This window comes from Sesamum indicum, linkage group LG8 (assembly GCF_026168435.1).
Source record: "Sesamum indicum cultivar Baizhima isolate 11 linkage group LG8, ASM2616843v1, whole genome shotgun sequence".
Classification (NCBI taxonomy): Eukaryota; Viridiplantae; Streptophyta; class Magnoliopsida; order Lamiales; family Pedaliaceae; genus Sesamum; species Sesamum indicum.
In genome coordinates this window covers 25619511-25638434 of record NC_142664.1, presented here as the reverse complement: position 1 = coordinate 25638434, position 18924 = coordinate 25619511, and the positions used below count along the sequence as shown (strand labels likewise).

At 36.5% G+C, this 18924-nt stretch overlaps 3 protein-coding genes across 4 annotated transcripts in view; 2 read left to right on the top strand and 1 right to left on the bottom strand.

Annotated features, from left to right (window-relative positions):
- The first annotated feature begins 1720 nt into the window (after positions 1-1720).
- LOC105168841 (chaperone protein ClpB1) lies at positions 1721-6160 on the top strand. The gene is made up of 7 exons (XM_011089002.3): positions 1721-1977; positions 2776-3952; positions 4079-4260; positions 4359-4981; positions 5073-5352; positions 5443-5640; positions 5732-6160. Exons 2-7 carry the CDS (start codon positions 2800-2802, stop codon positions 6026-6028), a joined length of 2733 nt encoding a protein of 910 aa, XP_011087304.1. The 5' UTR covers positions 1721-1977; positions 2776-2799; the 3' UTR covers positions 6029-6160.
- Positions 6161-6751: 591 nt separating this feature from the next.
- On the top strand, positions 6752-10208 carry LOC105168840 (protein CANDIDATE G PROTEIN-COUPLED RECEPTOR 2). 2 transcript variants are annotated; one of them, XM_088884138.1, is made up of 7 exons: positions 6752-7269; positions 8142-8333; positions 8758-8917; positions 9029-9131; positions 9222-9303; positions 9394-9510; positions 9886-10208. In XM_088884138.1, exons 1-6 carry the CDS (start codon positions 6973-6975, stop codon positions 9469-9471), a joined length of 912 nt encoding a protein of 303 aa, XP_088740264.1. In that variant the 5' UTR covers positions 6752-6972; the 3' UTR covers positions 9472-9510; positions 9886-10208. The 2 variants fall into 2 exon arrangements, with proteins under 2 accessions (XP_088740264.1, XP_088740263.1); XM_088884137.1 differs by having other exon boundaries at positions 6753-7269; positions 9394-10208.
- Positions 10209-10498: 290 nt separating this feature from the next.
- The window catches only part of LOC105168839 (U5 small nuclear ribonucleoprotein helicase), a 34164-nt gene continuing 25738 nt past the window's right edge, over positions 10499-18924 (bottom strand). Inside the window, exons 36-49 of the mRNA XM_011089000.3 lie at positions 18457-18606; positions 18187-18378; positions 18029-18094; positions 16040-16195; positions 15809-15952; positions 14919-14986; positions 14667-14832; positions 14513-14575; positions 13736-13831; positions 13400-13567; positions 12950-13120; positions 11389-11538; positions 11190-11321; positions 10499-10892 (exon numbers count right to left, since the gene is read on the bottom strand). Of these exons, the coding sequence (XP_011087302.1) occupies positions 10818-10892; positions 11190-11321; positions 11389-11538; positions 12950-13120; positions 13400-13567; positions 13736-13831; positions 14513-14575; positions 14667-14832; positions 14919-14986; positions 15809-15952; positions 16040-16195; positions 18029-18094; positions 18187-18378; positions 18457-18606 (1797 nt within the window). The 3' untranslated portion in view covers positions 10499-10817. The remainder of the gene's footprint in view (positions 10893-11189; positions 11322-11388; positions 11539-12949; positions 13121-13399; positions 13568-13735; positions 13832-14512; positions 14576-14666; positions 14833-14918; positions 14987-15808; positions 15953-16039; positions 16196-18028; positions 18095-18186; positions 18379-18456; positions 18607-18924) is intronic.

Below are 18924 nucleotides of genomic sequence, written 5' to 3'. Positions count from 1 at the left end.
ATAAGTAAATTAAATAGTAAACTTACAACGAGAATTATGACGTAACAATTCTTAGTCCAATGGTAATCATATATTTAATCGAATAGCAGAATTCACTGCTTGCTTTGAATAAAATATACGTCCGTTTTAAGAAGTGTACCGGGTACAACGTAATATCTTCCAGATTAAGACGATTGCAGTTCTTTCTTTTTTAGCACTATAACAAAGATCACTTCAATCAAACACTCAGAAGCTCGTTACTGAAAATTAAGCTTAAATCGCTGCCCAATTTGAGAGAGGCCGAGAGAGAGAGAGAAAAAGTCAATAAAAAGCAAAGAAAATTAGTAAAAAAAGAAAATTGAATGATAATTTTAATATTATCACAATTATATATATGTTTAGTTACAATTATATTCATCAGTACAAGTGCAATACTGAACGAATGACAACCGTCTTATCTTATAAGAAGTTGCTAGTACCAAGTCCACTTTAGAGGGGACGTATAATTTTTTCAAGATAAAGAGAAAAATTCTACGATCGGTTAGTTTACAGTTTTCAGACCGAAAGTTGTTACGATACAATTTTCACTGTAAGTTTTCGGTTTAAGTTTATCAGTTAAAACAACGTCTCTAACTGATTTACTGTTTATTTGTTTCAACGTAGTTATTTGTAATTTATGTTTCAAAAATTATTATTATATCTAATTATTATTTCAAAACTCTAGTATGTATGAAATTATTGATTAAATTCACAACAATGGGAATATGAACTAATTCATAACTGTATTGCCAAAACTCTTATAAGAACTTGTGGAAGATGACAAACTTACAATTTTCATTTAGGGATATAAAATAAAAATACTAAAATAGAATTTAACAGTAATCATGCCCTAATAAATTATACATGGTCATCATAAAAAATTCAGAAAAAAATTAAAAATAAAATATTACCCTTTATATAAAAAAGTGAAAAAAACAAAAACAAATGAGTTGTGCTTAAATCGCTGTTTATTATATATTTGTTTTTTGGAAAATGCTCCGAAATAAAATTATATTTATTGATATTCAATTTTAAAATATGTTTTCTTTGAATTTTATTTATTTTATTTCTCCTAAAATTTTTACCAAATGTAATTTTGATATTTTAAAGTTTTGTGCTTCGATCACTCAATTGAAAATTTTAAATTGTATCTATTAATATGATTTATTCTACACAATATTAAATTTTTTTTTTTGCAATATTTTATTTTGTTAAATTAGAAGTCATTATAAAAAAATCAAAATCAATTTTAATTACATGAGAAAAACAATAGAGGTTTTGTTTCGTATATTCTCGAGAATAAATCATAATTAATAGAGACAATTAAATTCTTTAACTGAAAAATTAAATCTCAAAGTTGAAAATTACATTTTATAAAAACTTTACTATAAATAAGTAAATATAATGAATATAATTAATTTTACAATTGAATATGGAAAAATGAAAGAACTTTTACAAGGATGCCTTTACTTAAAAATAGAGTAAAAGTTAATAGTTGAGCTTAATATATAAAACAAAACGTCTAAAGTATCGATTTTTTCTCAAATTAAAAATTAAAAAATATTTTAATATTTTTTTAAAAGATATGAATATCTACTTTTAAAAATAAATTATAATTTTATTTTTTCCTGAAAAAAGAAAGTATAATAATAAATAAATAAGAACTCACCAGAATACCACAAAAGGCAAGAACAAATATCGTAAAACAGAGGAACCTGAAAATTCTAGTAGTTTCTAGTGCAACCTCCGGACTTCCGGACACCTCTTCTCGCTCAACAAAAGTAGCCCGTCAGGCCTTAATCTTCTCATTGCGATTCTAGCAAGCAGATATCAATATTCTCTCTCGTTCTTTGGGAATCAAGCTCTCTTAACACAAGGATTCTTGATTTTTTCAAGAACCGTTGTAATTCTTTTTCTTGAAGCAGACTTTCGTGTTCTACTTTTCCACTGCCCATAAAGGTATGACTCGTATTATGCATTGTCTCTGTGTTTTCTTCTTGTTTTCAAGATTTTTGCATGCGTTCTGGGGTCATGCTTTGTGGTTTGTGTTTTCTGATCTTCTGTTGTTGGGCTCTGGGTGTCGCTTCTTTTTGATGCTCTGTTTTGAGTGTAAAACAGAGTGACATTAGTTGTTTCGAGTGGTGATTGGTTATTGAGCCAGGAGATGGTTCAGGATTCAGTTTTTGTTGCCCATTTTGTTGTTTTGATCAAAGGAATCGAAATGGATAGCTCGCTGAGTTGGTTGGAAGTGTTCTAATATTTTCTGGTGCGAATGAATGCATGTCCGTGGTGTTTTCCCTTGTTGGTTATTGATTATGATCAGTTGTCAATGTACATTTGATCTATTGAATTTTGACGTGAACTGGAATGCTAATGATCAGCAACTTGTTTTCTGATTCATTATAAGTTTCTGATGGAGAATAATCATTGATTCTCCACATAATCGGTGCTCCCATTTCTTTGCAAAATTAACAGAGGTGAACAGAAACTGATACATCATCGCTGAGCACATTGACATTGTTCACTATGCAGTATGAACTGGATGTCAAATGTTCAGTTAGTTCTTTGGACATAAACTTGTTTATGTCTGAAATTCGTGCTGTTTGATGATTTTTACTTTAGGAATGACTCGTACATGTATGTTCAGTAGAATTCATCCGGATGCATCAAGATCAGAATGGGCTTTTATCCTTGAAACTATTGTAGGTTTTTCGATTAGTTTTGATATTTGACTGACATGTTGATGTCTTTTGACAGAATCTATTAGGAGTATTCCTGGCGATGAATCCTGAGAAGTTCACCCACAAGACCAATGAGGCCCTTGCTGCGGCTCATGAACTGGCTATGAGCGCTGGCCATGCTCAGTTCACCCCTCTTCACTTTGCTGCAGCTTTAATTTCTGATCCCCATGGCATCTTTCGACAAGCAATTGCCGGTGCTGGTGGTGGTGATGAAGCTGCAAATTCAGTCGAGAGGGTTATCAACCAAGCTATGAAAAAGCTGCCTTCGCAGTCGCCTCCACCTGATGAAATCCCTGCAAGTACTTCTCTGATCAAGGTCATTCGACGTGCTCAATCCTTGCAAAAATCGCGAGGTGATACCCATTTGGCAGTTGATCAATTGATTTTAGGCCTTCTGGAGGATTCTCAAATCCAAGACCTATTGAAAGAGGCTGGTGTGACTACTTCTAAGGTGAAAGCGGAAGTTGAGAAATTGAGAGGAAAAGAAGGGAGGAAGGTGGAGAGTGCATCAGGTGATTCTACATTTCAAGCGCTTAAGACATATGGACGTGACCTTGTCGAGCAGGCTGGAAAGCTTGACCCTGTAATTGGTAGGGATGAAGAGATTCGGAGAGTTGTCAGGATTCTTTCAAGGAGGACTAAAAACAATCCAGTCCTCATTGGAGAGCCTGGTGTGGGTAAAACTGCGGTGGTTGAAGGACTAGCTCAGAGAATTGTTAGTGGGGATGTTCCAAGTAATCTTGCTGATGTGAGGCTTATAGCATTGGATATGGGTGCATTGATCGCGGGAGCAAAATACAGAGGTGAATTTGAAGAGAGACTAAAGGCTGTTCTGAAGGAAGTAGAAGAGGCTGAAGGAAAGGTGATTCTGTTTATTGATGAAATCCATCTGGTTCTGGGTGCTGGTCGGACTGAGGGATCGATGGACGCTGCCAATCTCTTCAAGCCAATGCTTGCAAGGGGTCAGTTGAGGTGTATTGGTGCCACGACTCTTGAGGAGTACCGGAAGTATGTGGAAAAAGATGCTGCTTTTGAGAGGCGGTTCCAGCAGGTTTATGTTGCTGAGCCAAGTGTCACTGATACGATCAGTATCTTGAGAGGTCTAAAAGAGAAGTATGAAGGGCATCACGGTGTTAAAATTCAGGATCGAGCCCTTGTAGTTGCAGCACAACTCTCAGCTCGTTACATTACTGGTATGCATCAGCTAAATTCTACTTTCTTTCTAAAAATGATTTTAGCCCACCAGGCAAGAAGTCTTGAGCATGAGTTCGGCGGGGTTTCTTGTTGAAATATCTGATGTTTTGGGAATTTGATTGCAGGGAGACATCTGCCAGACAAGGCAATTGATCTGGTTGATGAAGCTTGTGCTAATGTGAGAGTCCAGCTTGACAGTCAGCCTGAAGAAATTGATAATCTGGAGAGGAAAAGAATTCAGTTGGAGGTTGAGCTTCATGCTCTTGAGAAGGAGAAAGATAAAGCTAGTAAAGCTCGGCTCATTGAAGTGAGTATTTTTTCATAATCATTGTTATATGCTATAAAGATGTGTCTGAATGTTGAATTATGTTTAACTGCTGGGTTTAACACTGTATAAATTTTCAGGTGCGGAAGGAACTTGACGACTTGAGAGATAAGCTACAACCATTAATGATGAGATACAGGAAAGAGAAGGAAAGAATTGATGAGCTCAGGAGACTAAAACAAAGGAGGGATGAGCTCTTGTATGCCTTACAAGAAGCTGAAAGGAGATACGATCTTGCAAGAGCTGCAGACTTGAGATATGGAGCAATTCAAGAAGTGGAAGCTGCCATTGCTAAGCTTGAAGCTGGTGCCAATGAGAATGGAATGCTTACGGAAACTGTTGGACCAGATCAAATTGCAGAAGTTGTGAGCCGCTGGACTGGTATACCTGTTACCCGTCTTGGCCAGAATGAGAAGGAAAGATTGATTGGCCTTGCTGATAGGCTGCACCAACGAGTAGTGGGACAAGATTGGGCTGTTACTGCTGTTGCTGAGGCTGTGTTGAGATCAAGAGCCGGACTTGGGAGGCCTCAACAGCCAACTGGTTCATTCCTTTTCTTGGGTCCAACAGGTGTCGGTAAGACAGAGCTTGCCAAGGCTCTGGCTGAGCAGCTGTTTGATGATGACAACTTGATGGTCAGGATCGACATGTCTGAGTACATGGAGCAACACTCTGTTGCTCGATTGATTGGAGCACCCCCTGGGTAAGTTCAAGCTCTTTTTAAGTTAATCTGGAGTTTTTGTTTATTTGTATAGCCATAATACTGATTGGCAATTGATGTTGTGCATTTTCAGCTATGTTGGACACGAGGAAGGTGGGCAACTGACAGAAGCCGTGAGAAGACGACCTTACAGTGTCATCCTCTTTGATGAAGTGGAGAAAGCGCATCCCACAGTGTTCAATACCTTGCTACAAGTTTTAGACGACGGGAGGCTGACGGATGGCCAAGGTCGGACAGTGGACTTCACAAATACTGTAATCATTATGACCTCGAATCTTGGAGCTGAGTATCTTTTAAGAGGGCTGATGGGCAAATCCACCATGGATAGTGCTCGTGAGATGGTGATGCAAGAGGTAAACTGACTGTTTCACATCATATTCTATACGCTTGAAATTTCGCTAGTTTTTTGGTAAAAGCTGTTGCTTAACCTTTTCATTTACCAGGTGAGGAAGCACTTCAAACCCGAGTTGCTCAATCGACTAGATGAAATTGTGGTCTTCGATCCACTTTCCCATGACCAGCTGAGGAAAGTTTGCCGCCTCCAGTTGAAAGACGTTGCAAGCCGATTGGCAGAAAGGGGAATTGCCTTGGGAGTCACTGAATCAGCAGTGGATGTTATCCTAGCCGAAAGTTATGATCCAGTAAGTTCAACAGTCCGAACCACTCTTGATTTCTCATTCTCTTTTTACTTGGATTAGAATGAAAGCTGACCATACCTATCTATGCTTTCAGGTATATGGTGCACGTCCCATAAGGAGATGGCTCGAGAAGAGGGTGGTGACCGAGTTATCCAAAATGCTTGTAAGAGAGGAAATTGATGAAAACTCAACTGTGTACATAGATGCTTCACTAGACGGAAAAGACTTGACATACCGTGTCGAGAAGAATGGGGGACTATTCAATGCTGCCACTGGGGAGAAGTCTGATATACTGATTCAGATCCCAAATGGGGTGCGTGCGGATGCTGCCCAAGCCGTCAAGAGGATGAAGATTGAAGAAATAGACGATGACGATGAGATGGACGAGTAAATAGTTTCTGACTTTGTTTGTGTTTGGTGGCTGAAATAAAATTTTTGGTGTTTCAAATAACTATGTATGTAATATCTTGTATTTTGTTTCAAGTGTTCACAACTTAATACAATCTTTGACTCCTTTTCTTCATTATTTTCATATAGAATCAAACGTGTGTTCTTTTCTTGATCAAAAGATTCAGAGCTGTTTGTACTTGTAATTCAAGACAACATACTTTTTGGTATGCAAAAATTTACCTTGACATTCTGGAGGTGGGTGATTTCTCAAAGAATATAGTATGATTATACAATTAAATATAATTTTAGAGGAGGTTGTATTTATAATTTTTTCAAAATAACATAGAACAATTTTATAATTATTAATTCATCATAATTTTAATAAAACCCAAACATTTCCGAGTGGAATTGAAAATCCAGCGGGTGATTGAATCAGAGTTTATAAGGTGATTGATCTAATTTAATAATAAATTCATTAAGTATTTGGATAAAATAAAATTTATGAATTGTGTAAATGTTGGTAATGATAAATTTACAATTACATCGGAAAGAATAAAGATTTTTAAAAGGTAAGTTAACAATTCATTAGTTTTTCGTTTTTCTTTTTTGGTTAAAAGAGATTATAAACTAATTTGCTAAAAGAATTAAGTTAAAAACAGTCTCTTAATAATAATATTTGAAAGCACAAAATGTCAAATTTATAGGGGCCCAATTGACAAGATACCTTACTATAGGGCAAAATTTATAACCTCAGAAACTCGAAAAAATTCCAGAAAACGTCAGTGTCGTTCATTTATGCATCTTCCTCACATGCAAAAGTCGTACTAATTGCTGAAATTCACAGCTGGGACGAATTTCATTTGATGGTTGATGGGGAATTCGCTTTGACTATGTGATGAACTACTGGAAATTTGTTAGTCCTTAAAATTGAATTGAATTCGACGAATGTCAAACCCTAATATAACCCTCTCGATCGCTTCGGTGCAAAACATCATGGATCCCCCTGTGCGGAGCAAAATTGGGAGGATTTCCGGATTGTACAGCGCCGGAAGCGCAGGCTGCAGCAGTCTCTGGCGCGATGCGGCCCTGGTTGTACCGTCGGCTTTGTTGGTATTGTACCTAGGGTTCCAGGCCAGGCGCCATCTGAAGAAGCTCAGCCACCGGAAGTCTTACGTAATGATTGCGTACTACGCGCTCCTATGGTTCTCGGCTCTTCTCAATTTGGCGTGGTCTCTTCTTCAGGTGGAATTCTGTCTCCAATTTTTTGGATTTTTTAGAATTCGGAATTTGAGCTGGTATTTAGAATTCAAGTTGTATGTGCTTTTTAGAAACTCATTTTGCTGGTTTAGCAACTCACATTGCTGGAATTTTAGAAAAATTAGGGGTTTGGTTAATTAATTCTCCTACATCCTGACTAGAGATTTTTGTTCCGGATTTGAGGAATTAATCCCTTGTTTTGAGATATTAACTATCTAGAATCATATTGCTGGTATCTCTGACATCATTTTGTAGCTTTAGAATTAAGAAATTTGAAGTCTGTTCCTTGCGAGTTATATATAAATTCATATAAGTACTCAATTGATTCTTTTTTATTTTTTAGCAAGGGATGGACTCACATTGAACTTGATCCTGTGTAATTGTGTAAATTCCAGTTAGATTTATATATATTGAATTGCAGAATCATTTATGGATATAGAGCAGTGAATGAATCAGCAAGCAAGATGCTGACTCTGTTGGATCAGTTTGATGAAATATTATCGGCTTTTAACTTGTTGGGGAAAAGTTTTTCTCAGAGTTGCGATATGTCTATTGTTTGCCTGAGTTTAAGAGTTTCGCCGTCCTTTTATATTCCTGGAGTAGAGTCCTTTATTTTGCATTACCTTCATTGTCCTAACTGATGAATACAGAACAACGAGAAACTTGGCTTCGACAAATGCTTTTAAAGATTTACATTGTGGGTTTCTCTTGTTAAGAGAATTTGCCTGCTGTCTGATCTGAAGAAACTTGTCTCCTTTGATATATGTGTGTATAACTGGTCAGTATACTGTTAAGGTCATAGGTCAGGAGATTCCAAAGTGTCCGCATTTTGTTTTGATTCTGTGATGGAAAAACAGGGATGGCAGTGTGCTCCCGGGAAGGCGATTTCTTGGAACCTGTTGTCATTATTTACAGAATGTGGAATGCTATCTTTAGAAATTAGCATAGTGGCATTCCTGCTCCAGGAGAACTATGCTAGTGGATTGGAATCACTGGCGCATACTTTCCTAGTTTCAGGTTCCTTTGTTGCAGTTGACATACTTGTCCAGGTAATGAATGCCCCCCATTCTGAATATGCATTTAGTTGAAGTACGTATTAAATAGATCTAAAATTTATCAATGGCATTTCATCATCAAACCGAAATGGAAAAATGGATGAGAAGAGAAGTACAACTGGCTTGTAATTGAGGACAAGCTGGGAGGAAGGCGATTGGACTTATTACAAAAAATCACATGAAGGAAACCACAAACGGCAATGAGGCAGCACTATGCTCTCCAGATTTCGATGGAGTTTCTGTAATTTTGTTCCCTCTCCCTAGGATCCAATTCATAGTACCACTGAATGCTTAAGGAGCAAAATAATCTTCTTCTATTGAACTAGCTTTAGAGGATTAAGTTACAAAAATATGTGGAATTCGCTTTTTCTGGTTCTTTTTCATGCAACAGAGCATGAGTTCGTTTGGCCTTGCGCAGGCAATCTTCATTTTTGGGTTTGGGGTGCCGCTCTTCATAAGTGCTGATGCTTCACATTGGGGGAAGTGGGGTGTATTGTTTGTTCATACTTTGGTGCTCACAGCAGTCTATTGCTACATACTGTTTGTTCACTATTCAAAGTGGAGAGATAAGTTGCCACGTGAGTTAAACCTTCTCTAACATTGAGTCCTACTACTTTCATGTCGATTATTTCTTGGGGCTAACTTGCTGTCACTGCTCTGGGTCCATGAATTAATCAAACAAAATGCAGCAAGGCCTTCATTCTACAACTACGTAGTTGTCATGTTCATAATAAATGCTCTGGGGTTGTTTGCTAGTGGACTGGCTGGAAATGGTTTTGGGCTTGGACTTTGGTACGTATTTCTCCCCTTACCATTTAGAATAATGTGCAACCTAATACAAGGAATTCATATTGTTTCAGCTCACCGTGATTCTTCTGTCAGGTTCTACAATGTTATAATTATCTGCCATCACTCCCTTTATCTTTCATTCCTGTATGTAACTTTCCTGGCTGGCTTCTTCCAGGTACTTGTTTTTGCTTTTATAGTCAATTGAGAGGATGGAATGCATTTGCTTTCTGTAAAAATAAGTTTTTCGACTTTAATATATTTGCAGGAGGAAGATTGGCTTTTGGATAATGCATATTACTCAGAGATGAAAGATGCTGGTTTTTTCGATACTGAGTGGGATTAGTCGATATGCGCGATGCAGATGGGAAATTAAGGCCTCCAGGTAGGGTTGTAAATAAATGTAACCTAAAACTGCATCTGTTAAGTGCACAGCTCTGAAGCAAAACTGAGATGTAGTGTATATTCCCTCCCTGCATCGAGGCACTGGAATTGTAAATGTCTTAATATATGAATTTGGATCCGCACAAAAGGTGTCCAGGTCTGTTTCCACTCCAATATAGATGTTACACTTGAATACGGCCTACCTTCCCATGGTTAGGATGGTTGGAGAATGTAAGGAGGGGAGCAGGGCAAAAGTTTCCGGGCTCACTGCCACAAGCCCAGTCTGACCTTATTTTCTTTAGGAAGTGAGATGACGAGTATTAGGGTCTTTAGTGTGAAATTGCCTGAACAGATTGTCTACCTTCTGCTAATGCAGATGCTATGGTTAACTTCCAGTAAGGCTACTGATGCATTGGAATGGAATCTGCCATTATACGATCTGATTTTTGGTTGTCGAATAACTTGTAGATCATGTGTAAGTGGATGAAGGCAGTTGTTTCAACATTAACTCGTGCATGAGGCTTTCTCTAGTTATTCTAGTGGATGCAATTGCAGCCTCAAAGATGTGAAATAGTTAATCAAGAGCTGTAACTGTTTCCCAGCTTGCTGGACACAATGCGAAATCTAAGGATGTGATTAATGATACTTCATGGCATCTCAGTGAAAAAATATATAATAAAATGAACTTGGTTGCGTTAATTTCTTTTCTTTCTTTTCTTTCCTTTTTAGTATGCCATTAAATATGATATACAAGAGTAAAAATGACAGTCAATAGTGTCTAAAAATGTAAGATAAGCTAAAAAGAAATGTAATAACTATAGTTAGTGTGATATATATATACTAGTGAAATATGATATTCTGAAAGAAATTTTACAAGTTATATGAAAGATGTTAGGTAAGAAGAAAATACAAGCAATCACATATTTGATCGATTGAAAAATAATATTTGGATGGAAAAATATTAAACAAGTTGAGGTAAAATCGGATACTTTTGACAAACCACTAATCTTCTCTCTTTTGATATCTCCAGGCAAACAAAAGTTAATATAAAGAGAAGAAACAGCTGTATGTGTATGTGTCTGAGAGAGAGCTGAAAAACAAGTAACGTGAGACAATTACATAGGTACTGATTGTAGATTCCAACTGAATCAAAAGACCACAAAAATATGATAAACGCACGCCTGTGTGCTGACTAATAAAAACAGTTTTTCACAAAAGAAAAAAAAAAGTAGTTCAGTCTACAAAAGGTTGAAGTGAAGGTTTACCACTAAAACTTCAATTTCTTCGGGTACTTATTTAGCAGGAGAGTCAAACAAGTTTCTCAATAATGTGCTCTTGCTCAAAACCAACGTAACAGTCCGAGACTATAATCAACTTCATACCCTGAGCAACCAAAAAGTTCTCCAATTAAAAGAAACAAAAAAACTGAATGAAAAAAGATAATCATAATAAATGAAAATATTCATCGCATGCAACGTGAAGATCTTATTTATGCAATATAAAGTAAAAAGCAAATGAACGCGACACTGTAATTTTATGAGTGAAATATAACGTAATGGAAAGAGAAAGCACGGAAAACATGTTGGAGGACGGCATATTCCTATGAGTACGTGATTTATCTTCATTCTGTTGGGAGAAAAAGGTCCAAAGCAAAACTGAAGAAGCTCAATCTGCTCTTACCTGGAAATCATTCACATTTGATGGTATATTCATGTGTGTCTGCAGAACGTCCGTGAAAGTCACTCTCTTCAAGGCATAGAGTTGGGAGGTGGAAGTATTTCCAAGGACCAACCACCATGCCTCATCTTTTACCTGTAAAAGCACTGTCAGCTTTTGTTATACTTAATGCTCGATGAGACCAGCAGAGCATGAGGCTAACCTTAGGAAAGCGAGGAGTGAAAGCTCTGGATGTTTTCTTATGTCTATTTGCCTTCTCCAATCTGATGTTTAGACTAACACTAGGGTTATCACCAGCAGTTCGTTTCTGAACTTTAATTCGTGTCTGTATACGAGGGAAATGCTGCAATTCCTGTGAACAGGAAAAATAGCAGACGTGTAAAAATTGGATGAGCAAAATAGTTGTACAAAGATAAGCTTAAAAGCTTGTAATGGGCTCTTACGTCGATAGTCGATGAATAGTAGAATAAGTAAATGTATAACAATCAAGGTTTGAATATTGAACAAAACACTGGCTTACCAGGTTTGATTACAAATAAATAAGTAACTACGGCATGCACTATTAGTTTTTGGTATAATTTGATATGGATTCCGCAATTAACATATACATAGACAGATTGTATCAGAATCTTTTGGCTGCTACTATAAAATTAAGAAAACTGAAGGCAGCTATTAAACTAATGCCAACACGTATAATACACCCCACCCCATCTACAACTGAATAACTTAATAAGACTTCTGCAAACGGATATCACCTAAGACTCTGAAATATAGCAGTAGTATACCCATGACTCAGCGACAATCAGTTCTTGAGATGGAATGACAGGACACATTACACAGGACAAGCATTTACAGAGAATTTGTTTTCCTTGTAATCTTGTTATTCTCGAGTGACACCTCTAAGGGTGCCTGGAAGAAACCTTGAAACTACACCAAACTTTATCATGTTTAAGGCCCCCTACATGGATCCGCTTTTTCCATTGTGTTACACCAATACCCACATCTAAAGTTAAGCATAAAAATTAAATCCTTGTCCTTTTTCCTTAGACCATGTAATTAAAGGTTGACGAGTACCAGTTTCTCTAGGTTTACTAACCCCAGTGAAAATAGTCCATTGTGGGTGAATCTAGCAGCTTCAGTAATTCTACGCTGTGTCCCAAATGGCACTCTAGCAATTTGTCATCAATGGATCCCCCTCTTAATCTAACATGAGAATAAGTCATATCTCACTCCCTTCGTGTTCTGTACAAAGGCAAATCCGTTGTCAAGAAAATTGGCTAGTGCCATGTGGTGAAGAAAAGGCTAAACATCATTCAAGTTCTCAAGAGAGATAAATGCTTTTTGTAGTGTTACTCATGTGTAAACAAGGAAAATCAAGTATGCCACTCATCACATGTAAAGTACCGGACTGTTCCAGTTTACATTAGCACCATCCTTCATCATCTGTTGAAGAACAGTGTGGTTGCTTCATAAGAACTTTGATAACTTCTTCTCATCAATATGACCTTAATAATTAAGAGAGTTGGCTATTGCTTGGCCATTGTTGATAATGCTAACCACCTCTCGTGGATCCTTAGAGTATGAAAAACTATATTTATGTACATAAACAGATAGATAATTAGACACAAACTGGATACCCAAGAAAACCAAAAAATAGTGCAATCTTAAGATAAAGTAAATCTGGAAAGCATTAATGATATCAAATTGGCAGCAGATGTAATAAAGCAGTGTGCTCAAATAGCTTTAATGATAGAGAACCACACCTCATGTAACCTCGAGGTAGTGGAACTTCTACTGAGAGCCTGCAAAGTTGAGGGAGGAAGATCAAATAACTGCTGGACGTTTCGGACTCCTCTCTGGCTCAATGTAGTAACAAGTTCATCAGTCATGGAGGGAAGCATCCATAACGGCGAATCTTTGTCAAACCACAAACCCTGCAATATAACAAACAATTTTTTTTGAATGGAAAAAGTCTTGTTTGTGTGAAGATAGTACTGCTTCAGCAATTTACCATCTATTTTGAGAAGAAAAGAAAGAAAAGAAGGAAAAGTACAAGAAGAAGAAACTAGAAAAGGCAACGATCTTTTACTAGTATACATCAAAAGCAGCAACTTAGCAGGTTCAGCTAAATCATTTTCAAAACTTTGAAGAGTATAAATAGTGACGTTAATCATGACAAATGCCTATTGTTCTAATAATACTATATAGACTACCTGCATGACCATTTGCAAAAGATGCATACAAGTAAGGGTACTAGAGAGCCATCCACTGTTAGCACATAGATCTATCATTGCCTGGATAATTCGAATACTTTGATCAAGCACTGACTTCAAATCTGTGACGTAGTCGGTGATTGGCATTTCAACTCGGGAGAAGTGTGCCTGTATCCCATCAAAATATATGTCAAAAACAGAAGCAATCTCAAAAGATATAAAAAGTGCATATTAAGAAAGTTAGCCAATCTAATCTGAAATCAAGTAGAGAATCTATAGGTTATGGCATCCAACAGAAATTGGGGTTGATGAGGCAAAAAGAATGATGGTACTAACCTGAAGAAGAAGATTTGCCTTTACATGAGGATCATCAAGAAGATTCTTGTCCACCATGTAGCGAACCTTATTGGAGAGTTGTGCGTTGTAATTTTCCTACAGAGCAAACAAAATCAAGTGCTTCTGTGACAAATATACAAACCAAGAGTTGTAAAAGAAAAAGGTCCGCTACAAATATCAATAAAAATAGTCTTGGACGCCCTGCTGGTTGCTAAAGTCTTAAAAGAGTTCTAGCAACTTGCAGACTAAATGGAATATACTCAGACAAGGTTTACGGTCTTTTTCATGTTAGCAAATTCAATAATTGAGAGATTAAAATCACTAAAAGAAAGCGTAATGATGATAATATCAAGAGCAAAAGAGATGAAGGTAAGGTGCATGAACGACATGGTCCAAGACTGTTTAATCTTATATCTTTATGTTGGAACAACTAAACCAGTAACCATTGAAATGGTCAACAGAATGTTAGTAAATTATGTGGCTGGTGTTCTTTGGTGGGCATAACTTCTCTGCTACTTTGCAATAAAGTAAAGATCCATAACTAAATCAAAGAACGAGTAATAAATGAGTAACACGGACAGGCATTTGAGAAATCCTCACAAAGTATTAAATCATGGTAAGGTCTAGCATATAAATATAAAAGCTTGGCAACAAGTGGAAAAATGCAGCATACTAACAAACATTCTTAGTGTTGTCAGAAGACCAACTCTGTACACTATTATAGAAGTCCACTGACTTCTAAAATTCTCAGTTTGATCATTAAATTTAGTAACTTACTTCATTGTGTCGTACAGGAAGTTCATCATACTCAGAAGCACCAGCTAATACATGGAGGAAAACCTAAAACGAAAACAATATAAGTATATAGAATAAATTGAATATATAAAAGAAAGGACTATAGGAATTGGTTCTCTCATGTGAGTTAACTAACTTCAAGTGATGTGTCTGCTTCTATATTTGAAGCAAACATTGATACAGTTGTGTATTTTAGGTAATACTGAGATGCTATTGAACCCAATATCATTGGCTCCACCCTATCTTCATCAATTTTAATGCAGCCACTGTCTTCAAGATCCTCAAATGTGCTTAGCACTAAGCTGTTTAAAAAGAGATAGTAGTCAGAGACAGAATTGCGAACAGGCATAACTACGCTCCCATATAAGCATTCAAATAAACTCGTCACCTTGATAAGTATGAACTTAGTGTTCCAGGATCTGTATCCTCTAAGCCATAATAAGCTGGGTTAACCACCTGTTGAGAAAATAATAGAACTCTTAATTACTGATGCAAGCTCAGGAGCTTTTGAATAAAAATAACTCCTTTAACAATTATGAGCTGGCAACATACACATGCCATAATGTCTTACTTATTACTACATATTGGTTAGAGGGCCCTCAAAAAATGCACCCAAAAGGGAAGCTCAAACTCCTTAAAACCACCATGCCCAACTCCAGTTTGTTCTCTTCATACCGTTTAGAGCATCAAAAAACATAGTCTAGAAGTAATGATCCAGGATCAATTTCTTTACATGTGAAGAAAGGTCATTCTTCTAACAGAGAAAGACATAACCACTTTTTTCATTTGGAGATGACATGCACAGGTGTATATGTACGTCAAAAGATAATTAACGTAAACAAAAATATAAGTTTCAAACAGGCACTTATCATATATTAAATTCAAAATTTAGCCATGTCCCGTGAGTGGTATTTTATTTCGCACTCCTAAAAGCCTGATGTAAGTTCCAATCAAATCAATTCTTTTAGCTTTTTGAGATAATATTACTAATATAAAACTAATGTCAGCATATACCCTCTTTTTCACCACATTCAAGTTTGATTGAAACATGGCACCTCTGTGGGATACAGTAAGTGCTAGCTATTTTGTCACGTTCAATGATGATTCATCAATATGGCAATACCTACAGATACGGAAAGTTAAAGAATGACAAGCAACCAACAATAGTTCAGGGTATTTCTAAGTACTGATAATGGACAAGTGAGAGGCTAAAAACCAGTAAGACAGCCTAGATAGGACGCATGTCATATTCAAATGTTAAAATATCTAAAAGCATACCAATCTACGGAATAAATATGTCCAGGTAAGATAATGCACTGCATCCTCTTTATGAGAAATTGTTCCAGAAACAATCTCAGCATTGATGTGATCATGCAACTGTTCTCTCAGGCTGCTTTCAACTGGAAATGGTTCATAGAGAAACTGGAAAAGAAAAAGCAAAACAATTTATTTCAGTTAATGAGAAGAAGCTGTGTAATGACATATATAAAATAATTCAGTTCTTAATACCTTTTTGTAGAAGCTCTTTTTGGGTTCATGAACGAGAATAATAGCTTTACCGTGCTGATCATACTGAGGCCGTCCTGCGCGACCCATCATTTGTAAAATATCCGTAATTGGAAAATCAACATATCTTTTTGCTTTGCCATCGAAATATTCTGTTCCCTGATGGCAAGATACATAATGAGCATTACTTTAACAAAATAGTGAAAAGTGAATGAAACCTAAACATAAGAAAATTGATCGTAAAATACAAGCCGGACAAATTAAGCAAATATAACAATAAGTAAGATTTCTCTGACCTACTACTGGGTTAGGTTAGCAACCTCCCCGTAGCAGTCTACAAAGGGTCAATGCATGCAAAACTACCGGAGACTCCTAAGCTTTGGTTACAAAAACATGAAGGGGACAAAGGCTAGATCTTTAACCTAATCTAGACAGCTCCAGCAAGTAACAGTCTTCTCTCACTTTCTCCCCTCCTCCAGAAATGAAGACGGGTAACACAACTAATTATTTTCAACTATGAACAGATAATACACATTCTGAATCAACAGAATCATATCCAACCCCCAGGAAGTTTTTTCTCTGCAAATGGGGCATGCATGGGTTCTTCCTCATAAACCGTATTAAAATTATTGAAAACACGGAAAGATACCAAATTACCATCGAAGATACTAGACATGCTAAAACCAATAAAACCATAGCCAACCCCAAAGAAAACATTTTCTCTGAAATACAGTGCATGCATGGATTCTTCCTCAAAGGCTACCCCAATCTTAGAACTATTGAAAGAAGGAAGAAATTCACTTGAACACATTGACACCGTCAAAATAAACTAACTAATTGAATCAACTCCCAAACTAATCAAACATTTTTTAGTATGCCAAATTAGTACCTGAGGAGCACATTTCGCAGGCTTTCATAAACTTAAGTAAATTAGATAGTTAGGCCAGTAGCGACCAAAGAGTATAACAATGCTAGACCATGAGTGAAGAGATAATTGAAAGAACCTTTTATACAAAATCACGACATGACCGATTAAACATGATTATGACTCCTTGATAGGCTAAACATTTTCAGTATTTCACCTCACAAATATCACCTCTTTTCAGGACAAATTTATGTGCAATGAACGGTAAGGAAATGCAAAGCTGAATAATTTGTATGCAGATAGCAAGAAAAACCTGGAAAGATAAGTATGTTTAGGCAGTTATGAATGTGGGAAATAAAATGTTTAGATTTTTTGACAGGGAAGCTTATACTGCAAGAGCTAAAAATTGAAGGAGACAACGCCAAACATTTGTTTCTGCTTTTTTATTTTCCCAAATAATATCCTAGTGAGTAAAAATCTTAGATGGTTATCTAATATCCATAAGGTAATATCGTGTAAGATGGCAAATGACACACTATTTTAAATAAAAATGTTGTTCATAAAATTTTCAAACTTGGTCTTTTAAGGTGATAAAGAAAAAAGAGAGGTTTTTGTAACCTGCCAATTTCAGTTTCCAATGCTTATAGTGTTGTGAGTCTGATTTCATTGTATAGTAAGTGTTTCCTAGTTGTCCATAGTCCTGTTAAGATACAAAAGTTTTCTTGCTCTTCTGAGTTTCTCCTCGCAATACTAAGCATTAAATAACTTAAAGGATCCTCTAATAACTGACTCCAAAATATCAACACCATGCATCTCGATCGCCACCAATAACCAGTTGCTGTGGATTATGCGACTATAAAAATAAAAGACAAGTCACAGTCAATTCCAAGAGATCCTGGATTAACAAGCAGGAAGCATAAATGGCATCTGATAATTTTTTTCATGATTCACTTATATGGAAAGAGGGACTTATCCCAAAAGTCTAGCAAGGGAAAAATCAATAAGCAGATATGATAAGGGTTAGTGGGAGAAAGATAAACGATATACAAGTGATAGAAAATTGTTTCGTTAGTCATTTATCCAAAGAAGAATGCAGATGCCGCAAGCTGTCGGCGATCTTGCCTTACCTTTATAATAACCAAATGAGCTGGAAGATTCACACCCCATGCTAATGTACTGGTGCAAACTAATACCTGAAAGGACATGCAGTATCATATTAAGAAAAAAGTTAGTGGTTTAGAAGGCTATTTTGATGGAGCAACCAGAGTTAGTAAAAGATAATTGCCTGGATCCTGTTATTTGCAAAAAGCTCCTCAACAAGAGATCTATCCTTATCATTTAATCCTGCATGGTGCAACCCAATACCAAACTGCAGGGTGTGTCTAAGGTTCTGGTCAGTTACTTGGGAAAGTACCATCTGAAGTGATTCTTCTGGTATAGAGAGGAACTGCCTTGGGTGCTCATCTGAAGCTGCATACTTTAGTAACAGAAATGAAAAATAAGCTAAGTGCTAAAAGAAGAATTAATACAAATGGAGCGTGACATTGATTCTGACCTGAATGAGGTCCAATGCAGTAAGCCTAGTCTGGCGACGTGATGAAACAAATATAAGAACAGGTTTTGTGGGTGAATGGGTACAAATTGCAGCATAAGTGGGTTTGTTCATGCTATTCATTCTTGGGCAGTAAAACTTTCCAGGATATCCCTGATGAGAGAAATTATGTGAGCATGAGTTCAGAAATAACTCCAGGCATCACGGAGCATTAGATAGCAAATGGGTAATGGTGTCCAAAGTATCAGCCAATAGCAACCACTGAAATACTTATAAGAAAGTAGCTATAATCTAAGTATGTTGGAGTTAAAGCTTGCAAATTATCCAGTTTCTCGAAAATGAAACCACTCTTCATTTAATTTTTCTTTCTTCTTTTAATATGTGGGCGTATCTGAGATTCTGTCTGTGAAGAAAAATAAAATGTTATTAACTTGTTAATTAATTCTCACTACGTTAAATTATACAACATCA

Bases quoted from the DNA above. Each gene is read 5' to 3' on its own strand.
- LOC105168841 (XM_011089002.3), top strand. From the start codon at position 2,800: ATGAATCCTGAGAAGTTCACCCACAAGACCAATGAGGCCCTTGCTGCG. The intron at 4,261-4,358 runs GTGAGTATTTTT...ATAAATTTTCAG, and splicing joins GTAAAGCTCGGCTCATTGAA to GTGCGGAAGGAACTTGACGA. The intron at 5,641-5,731 runs GTAAGTTCAACA...CTATGCTTTCAG, and splicing joins TAGCCGAAAGTTATGATCCA to GTATATGGTGCACGTCCCAT.
- LOC105168840 (XM_088884138.1), top strand. From the start codon at position 6,973: ATGTCAAACCCTAATATAACCCTCTCGATCGCTTCGGTGCAAAACATC. The intron at 7,270-8,141 runs GTGGAATTCTGT...ATGGAAAAACAG, and splicing joins TGGCGTGGTCTCTTCTTCAG to GGATGGCAGTGTGCTCCCGG. The intron at 8,334-8,757 runs GTAATGAATGCC...GGCCTTGCGCAG, and splicing joins CAGTTGACATACTTGTCCAG to GCAATCTTCATTTTTGGGTT.